Here is a 7,741-nt window from a genome sequence, read left to right as displayed (position 1 = left end):
TCACCGCACATATTTATGCGCGGCTTCGCAATCGCGGGATCCACCCTCATGCCGCACACTGGAGACATAGGACGGTCCCCACTGCAGGACGTGAAGAAAGCGAGCGTTCTGGGGTGCCACTGTGGGAAAAGGTCTCACCGTTTTCTGAAGCTCCGCTGCTTGGGCGTCTACACTCTTCGAACGCACCATCAATTGTTCCTTAAGAGACTGACGAACAAGACACGCAAAAAGAATCAATCAACCGCTGAACGATGACCGTGTCCTAGAGCATGCCCCGGAACCTTCTCCAGTTTGAATGGTCAGAAAAAGTCCCAGTGTCGCACCTAGACAACGGCAGCCACCTCCCGAGTCTCCATGACAAGGACTTTTGGTGGTGGGTGCGGGTCGTCGTTATACCAGTCCTACACACCGCCCGATAGCGCGGCAAAAATTCTTGTGTTTCATTGCAGACAAAGCGCAAGACGCAGCTCGACTAGCCCCAAGAACACGGAGAAGACACAATGTGGGTTATAGGAGCACTTTCACAACATGTAGCTATCACCGCTGGACGTTCCAGTAGTTTCTGACGGTACCTCCGCTTCCGTAGTTTCGAGCCAAGAACGGCCTTCATTGCAAGTGGCCGTACCTCGAGTTTAACTGCTTCTTCCTTCAACCCCTCGTTCTCACTCTGGAGCTGCGTCTTCAGCTTTGCCGGAGGGGTAAGAACGAAAACACGTGATATCTGCCGATACGATACACAGTCAGGTCCGGCTTCGTCAAGCTACAGAGAAAAACACAGGAGCGCAGAAGCAATTTGCAATGTCATACAGACGCACACACGCTATGCATCTTGAAGCCAATGCAGACGTCACTCGCATTTACCTCCTACAGCAACAGTAACATTTTGCTCTGGCTCGCTTCTTTAGAAGCGGATACCGGATTGTTACGCGCCCCGACAAAGCTGACTGACGCAAACAGCGTGCAGTCTTCGGGAAAAGTTCCCTTGCTTTCAAAAAAGCATACCACTCTATGGTGTCCCTACTTCCGCGTGAGTGCTGGAAGAGAGCGTCCCTCAAAGATGTGGGTCTCTAGCTGGCGCGTGTATGAGCTTGCCTGTGACAGCAAACTGAGCTGAGTAAACGCTGGTACTGCAGTGCAGCGCAGGCTTGTGAGCACGCGGTGACATAATCCGCGTGATGCCCATGCACCCGCTGGGGCGCTGGGGGGTCCGCCGTAGTTCGCGTCCAGGTGCGCCTCTGACACTTCCGTCAGCACTGAAAAACTTCGAGGCTTTCGCACCGCCAGACTACGTATGTGTGCGCCCACTCTTCAGCATTCAATTGTGCATGATACCGTGGCCATGGGCACCTCCTGATGCTTGATGCACAGTCTCAGCATCTTATGGCACGGGTTCCTACGCCGGACCTCAGATGAGTTCGGGGAAGAAGACGCAAGGATATATTAACACCATATAGACCAGGAACTTCGGCCGTGCCGTTCAGGGTTCCTGTATCACTCCAGGATAAGGGAACGAGTCGGGTTGCGTCACCGACTTGAGCATGTTGCTTTGTGAGGACGAGCTGCGAGGTCAGAGGCGCTGTTGAACGAGACCGTTATTCATTGCGGCAAGGGGGGGATGATCTACCTCACCAGCTGAAGGGCTGCTTCGTTCCTCTTCACGTTGAGGTTGCTCGTTCGAATTTTAGACACAACCTTCGCAATTTGGTGCGCGATGGCCTCCTGTTGCTGCTCCACCTCTCGTACCTGCACCGAACAAGAGCACGGGAGACGGGGAGTTTCCCTGCTCCTCATCCCCTGGATGTCTCTGGCAACTCCTCACTTACCGACTCGAGAGACAAACGCCACTTGCAGAGTGCCAGCAACTGCTAAATTCCAGTGTGGATTCCCACCTGGTCAAAGGAGGTCTGAGCTTGTCGGGCGGGTGTACGCACACCTGGAGGAGACTATGCACATATGTCTACCAGGCGACACTTCATTCTTGCAGGTGTGTAGGGCCTGCCATCGCGTACCATTGCAGTGAGTTCATTCATGGCCTCGCGGCCTTCCTTGGCCTCCCCGGGAGGCGGACCGGCCGATGAAGTTGCCATGCCAGAGAAGAAAAGCCGAATGCACCAGAAGAGGGCGTTCTTGAATCAGAGGTGAAGCAAAGGAGCGACGGACCTCGCCCGAAAAGGAAAACACAGTGTGAATGTGTCTTTCACCACTAACCAGAGCAAAGCAGGCTCCCCGCGTATCGGCTGCATGCAGACTTGTGTCGAGGGCCGAGTGGCCAGCCGACTGGGCTTGTTGTGGGGGGTAGCCAGTGCGGAAAAAATTCTGTGTTTCTGTTAAATGCTTGGTTTCACTCTTGCTGCACTATCCGCTTTGAATCATCTCTGCAGAGGCCCAATTTTCGTCAGTCTTGGTGTATCTAACGGACGTAGAAGCAACTTGGTCGTTGCATGTGCGGCTAGATCGTGCTTCAATCGAAGTCCGAGCGTTCACTTGAATGTGCGACCACATTGTGTCGCCTGTCGTAGCTAACTCACTCCTAAACAGACCTCGTTTGATGTGACGCGATAACACAGTTTTCACGTGGGAGGGTCCTAAGCGTCAGCAGTTGTAGACGGGAGCGCTGTATGACCACTCGCTTGTTTGGGGTCGGCCGCGTTCTCCGTCCAAGCCTCCCGCTCTCGCGGACCATGGAAATTCGATGCCTGTAAAATCACTCACTCTACAGTACCTCGTCTTTTCCGCGTCGATCTGTGTGTCTTTGGTCTTCTCTTCCGTCGGGCGTGCGTGACCTCGACGTCGCTTCGCGTGATCGAAGCCTTAGACATGGCGGACTTCACGGTGCATGACTCAGAAGCTGAAGAGCAAAATGGAGAACCCCTCTCCTGGATGGACCGCTGGGAGGAACTGGTTGACGACTACCTCTATGCGTCTCGGTGCGGCGAGTTAGATGAAGTCAAGACCGCTTTGTTTGATATGGAGCGGCATCTGGCGTCACCGCATGATTGCTGCTCGGGCATTCACGGTGACAGTCAAACAGACATCAAAGAGAAGGATGCTCCGCATGATAAGCCTATAGGTGAGGCAGGGATGGAACTTGAAGACGACAAGCAATCCGGAGAATGCCCGTGCCAAGCGATGCGTCGAAAAAAGGGACCAAGTATCGTGGACGTGACCGACCCGTTCACGGGACAGACGGCGCTGCACATGGCGGCTGCGAATGGGAATCAGGACGTTGCTAGGTTCCTCATCTACGATGCCGGTAATCAGCACGACTTGTACCGCGGTGTCTCGGCTCCCGTTTATCTGGAGTCTAGTAGGGGTTTACATCAGACAATTCTAGTGATGCCTGGAGTTCACCTGCTACCGCATGAATCAGCAAGGGTTTGTATCTTAGCACATTGAAGGCTGCCAGTTTCCCGGGGTTCTACTGTAGGAGCCTACTGCGGGGCCTTCTGTACATCCGTCCCAGCCACAGCTGGTTATCTTCATGAAAGCACGCCTCGCTCTTCATGGAATGGCTCCCTATCTTTTCCCAGCTTCTGTCTGTGAAACATGGTCGGCTGTCTACACGTATCATTGCTCTCAGGCCGTCCTCGCTTTCCGCTCAGTTTGTTTTCCTCTCTGATCGCCGGGCTTGCGCCGTCCCTTCTATTTCGTTTCTCATCCTGGTATAAGCTTATCGTTCGCTGGTTGCGTCGCTTTTCAGGGGCTCTTCATTTGCCGAATCGTATGGGCAACACACCTCTGCACTGGGCTGTAAGTAACCAAAAGGCTTCTCTAGTTAAACTTCTGCTTGATGCTTCACTCCCTTCTGATTCTTCGTTGAGTAGCTGCGATAACCGCTCAACTTGCCCATCTTGCGATTCTGAGGAAACTGGGGAGACGCCTCAGCCACATATGAGGCTGACGGAGCAGCAGGACAACCTACACTCATTGCATCACTGTGAAAGTGGAAGCCCTTCAAACCGTGAGACAGCGTCTTCTCCTGTACAAGACGGAGAAAGTCATCTCCGGTCAGGTGTCCGTTGTCCTAGTGGAATTTGTGAAGGTCAGCAGAACCGAGGCAGAAATTCACATTTTTCCGTAGATGTTCTTGCTCAGAATAAGATGGGGAAAAGCGCTTTATCCGAAGGCTTTAATTCAGGCAATGCAGAGATACTGCAGATGCTTCTTGAACATCACTCCGCTAAACAACTTGAAGAAACGTACCATTCAGGCGCTGCAGCACCTCCGCCCCCAGGTGAAGCAGCGGGTGGAGCTGATGGAGTTTGTGAGGGTGTGAGTGATACCCTTTCCAAAAAGAGTAGCGATGCACAGTGTCGAGGAAGAAGTATGCTGAGGCGGAAGGAAACTGGCCAGCTCGTGCAGAATGAGGTCGTGATGGAGCCAGAGAGTCAGGACAACAAAGCGTGTGCCGCGGAAAGCGCCATAGCGCAGGAGATTGTACATACCCTGAGGTTCGGTGCATCGAGAGGGCAGCACAGCGCGGAGTGGACGAGAAATAGAGTGGTAGAGCAAAGAGGGGCACAGAGAGGTCCCGAAACGGGAGACGCATGGGTCAGGTCAGGGGAAAGGGCAGGTGCACTGCTGGATAATACAGAAAAGCGAGAGGTTGAGATGGAAGAGAGCGGCGAACCACTTTCGACTAGTCAACGGCCCGATGACACAGAAATCGGGGAATTCTCGAACGGCGTCGGGGAGATTACTGTGCAGTGCAGGGAGATCGGCTTAGCTTGGTGTGGTGAAGCGTTCGGGGTCGATGCGGAACGGGATGACATGACCGGACTTCACTTGTGGAGTGCTGCTGTCATAGCTGGACAGTGGATGGCAACCCTTGCTCGCGAGGTGAGACGGGTGACATCAGCCTTCGAGTGCACTTGAAGAGGAAAGGCGTGTACTGTGTGACTGAAGGTGGAAATGTCGTTGTGGAAATAGGAGAGAACTGGCTTCGTACAAGCATCGATTTGACTGGAGTCCGCAGCCGAGTATGTGCTGTGCTCTGCAGAAGATACCTCTTTGGTGTGAAGCCCAGGTTCCACAGAGCTGCGACGCCGGGAATTGCCCGATCAGGTTGTGCGTAGGCTTGCTGCAATAGTCGGGATACTATAACCGGATGAGAAACCATGATCTGCGAGAAGTCGTTTTTAATGCTTCTGGCAACTATTGCGCGACACACATCTGTATTCGTTTCTGTATCTGCACAGGATCCGGACACGAACCGGTGAGACTGGAAATCGAGGCTCTGCGCTTCGAGTCGTTTGAGTCTTTCTTTCGGCGTTCCTGCACTTGAAACTTTTACAGGGATGCTCTCGTTGGCGACGTCAGTTTCCCTGTCCGAAGTTCACAAATAAATTATGCCCTTTGCTCTTATTCATTAGATGGCCAGTCACCTTTATTTTTTTGTCATGCAGGGTCTTTTTGCCAAGGCTGACGTTCTGGAGCTGGGTGCGGGCTGCGGGGTGATGGGGCTCTCCTCTGCCCTTCACTCTTCTCCGCCGCTCGCGTCTCTGACGCAGACTGACATCTTTCCTCACACACTGCGCAATCTGCAAAAGACTCAGGAGCTAAACGGATTACATCAACCAGCCGAAGCCAAGTCCGGAGAAGCTGCTGAAAGACAAACCCCATCGAGTGCCAGAGTGATTTCGTTAAACTGGGCTGACTCGGCGACGTGGCCGCAGCGAGCAGCTGCAGGCGAAGTAAGGCAGTGGACTCCCCCCGCGTCGTGCAGGTGATATGTACAGATGTACTTGGGGGTCTGTTCGTGTGTGTGTATGGCCAGTCGGACGCCGCGTACGGGATCACATAAGTTGTGTCATTTCGCTTTTCCTTTGCTCCCCACGTGAGTCTATACAAGTAGGGGCGGACACCGGAGGATGATGGCTATGCGTGCGTGCATATCTGCATACATATGGAAGGAGAGATGAATACGGCTTTGAGGTACGTTTGTTGTGAAGTCGTGCGTGTAGGTGAGATGTGGCGTCCCTGCTGATGCAGTCCGCGAGTGGAAAACTGGATGAGACTCCTTTGCACATTGATAGGAGTTGGGCATCCTGAAAGTAGTCCGTTGTTGTGCACGAACAGTTGCTGAACTGGGCGCAACAGTGCAGGCGCCCCTGAGACTACGCGTCCGAACTTGCTTCAGAGTTGCCCAATGCCTTCAGGGTTTTCAGCAGTATGATTTCCTGCTCGGAAGCGACTTGATTTATGACGCGGAGATGGTCGGGCCGCTCGTGAACGTTGTGGCCGCCCTCCTGAAGAGAACTGGTGCCTTTTACTATGTGCACCGACTCAGACGCCAAGGCGCGGATCTCTTCATTGACGCGTGAGGGGGCTTTCAGAATTTTGAACTCTGTAGTCATTTGCGTAACAGTGGAACGACCGGTGTAGTGTGAGGCCGTTCAAGTAGAGCGTGAGACGCGAGGTTGGTTTCTTTTCACCATTCCAAGGAAATCTGACTAAGGTTCGTGCTTACTTGTATTCTTCTTCTTCCGAACGCGTGCTTATCTTTGCTACGCAGCAGTCCGGTAGATCCGGGGATTTTCAGCGCAGGAAACCGGCGGGTGCCGGAGTCCTGACTGAAACGTTTAGGACACTGCCTATCCGAGGCCTCCCTTGCATAGTTCGTAGAGGAGAATACCCACACACAGGTCAATGACCGACAAGAGGGGAAACTGCACGGGAGGCGGCAGCGAGCTCGCCGAGCTGCTTTGTATGCCGGGTTCGCGTAGGGGCTAAGCGAGTTCCTTAGCTGCCGAAGACCTTTTCAGCCGGAAAGCTGAATCTGTTACATACTACGACTATCACATGGCCGACGTGTACAGAGAGGCTCCGCGCGCGCAGTGCAGTCGGCAGCTGTTCCGTATGATGCCATATTGTTTTCAGATTGCGACAGCGCGGCTTGAAGTGCGAAGAACGGTCCCCACCAGAAGAATACTTTTGCAATCCCTTTGTAGACAAGACTTCGGTAAGCCTTGGGCTTGCGCCGTCCTTCGTCGCTTTTGTGTTGCATGGCACGGGTACAATGCACAGATCATGCATGGTTGGTTGACCAAGTGATCGTCCTCTCTCCTATGGCTCAGATGTTCGTGCGCTACTGCATTTCTTTGCTGTCGGCCAGGCTCAGGCAGAACTTCTTCTCCCGGAGTTGTTCAAGGAGAGAGATTTCGTGATGGTCAAGTGTGCTTGGCGCTGAACAGAAGCCACTAGGGACTGACTCGGAGAGCACTCTTCTTGGATGACGAGCTGCCGATGCTCCCCTAGTGGATCGGTATCCGGCAGGGTGCGTGCGCCTCGCTACTTTCTCTCTCTGGACATTTTGTTTTACGCGCCGGGAACACGGAAGTACCCCAACTTGTATAATGGTGCCACCGTACTGCGGCAGCAGTTAGTGACTCACTCGCACTGGTGGCCCGTTCCAGACAGCACGCCAGTATGTCATGAGGGATCATACGCGCCCGCGTTTGTGGGTTACGAGTGCGCCAGTCCGAGCATCCCCTGCGTCATCTTGTTCTATGATATGGTTTTTGTGGCTTGACACTAGCCACGCCAGGACCAACGGTGTAATCTGCGCTTGGGTGCACTCTTACCACTTCTCTACCCGCCACCGGGGAGCCAATCGTCAACACACCACCGTTGTACTTTGCTAGCGCATCCAACCGAATCAGCCTTGTCCCGAAAAAGGAAATGTCCACTCTCTGCATCTCGTCGGCTTGAAACGAGGCGCAGAGAGTGGACATTTCCTTTT

General features: G+C 53.6%; 2 protein-coding genes across 2 annotated transcripts; one reads left to right on the top strand and one right to left on the bottom strand.

The window, feature by feature from the left end:
* Positions 1–138: 138 nt before the first annotated feature.
* On the bottom strand, positions 139–2,406 carry CSUI_002633 (mediator complex subunit med11; the record flags this gene model as incomplete). The annotated part of the gene is made up of 4 exons (XM_068062833.1): positions 2,010–2,406; positions 1,630–1,743; positions 626–760; positions 139–207 (listed from the first exon to the last, which is right to left on the bottom strand). Coding segments are annotated over exons 1-4 (396 nt in total), but the record flags the coding sequence as incomplete, so codon positions are not given.
* On the top strand, positions 2,312–7,501 carry CSUI_002632 (ankyrin repeat-containing protein). The gene is made up of 6 exons (XM_068062832.1): positions 2,312–3,253; positions 3,701–4,839; positions 5,406–5,693; positions 6,159–6,319; positions 6,880–6,961; positions 7,115–7,501. The coding sequence occupies exons 1-6, from the start codon at positions 2,818–2,820 to the stop codon at positions 7,187–7,189; spliced, it is 2,181 nt and encodes a 726-aa protein (XP_067925191.1). The 5' UTR covers positions 2,312–2,817; the 3' UTR covers positions 7,190–7,501.
* Positions 7,502–7,741: the final 240 nt, after the last annotated feature.

Source organism: Cystoisospora suis (genome assembly GCF_002600585.1).
Source record: "Cystoisospora suis strain Wien I chromosome Unknown contig_1088, whole genome shotgun sequence".
Lineage (NCBI taxonomy): Eukaryota > Apicomplexa > Conoidasida > Eucoccidiorida > Sarcocystidae > Cystoisospora > Cystoisospora suis.
The sequence above is the reverse complement of the archived record's forward strand: the minus strand, read 5'-3'. Positions and strand labels throughout refer to the sequence as shown.

Excerpts from the sequence above, each read along its gene's own strand:
- CSUI_002632 (XM_068062832.1), top strand. The coding sequence starts at position 2,818 with ATGGCGGACTTCACGGTGCATGACTCAGAAGCTGAAGAGCAAAATGGA. Across the intron at positions 4,840-5,405 it reads TGGCAACCCTTGCTCGCGAG|GGTCTTTTTGCCAAGGCTGA; the intron begins GTGAGACGGGTG and ends TTTGTCATGCAG. Across the intron at positions 5,694-6,158 it reads AGCGAGCAGCTGCAGGCGAA|GGTTTTCAGCAGTATGATTT; the intron begins GTAAGGCAGTGG and ends CAATGCCTTCAG.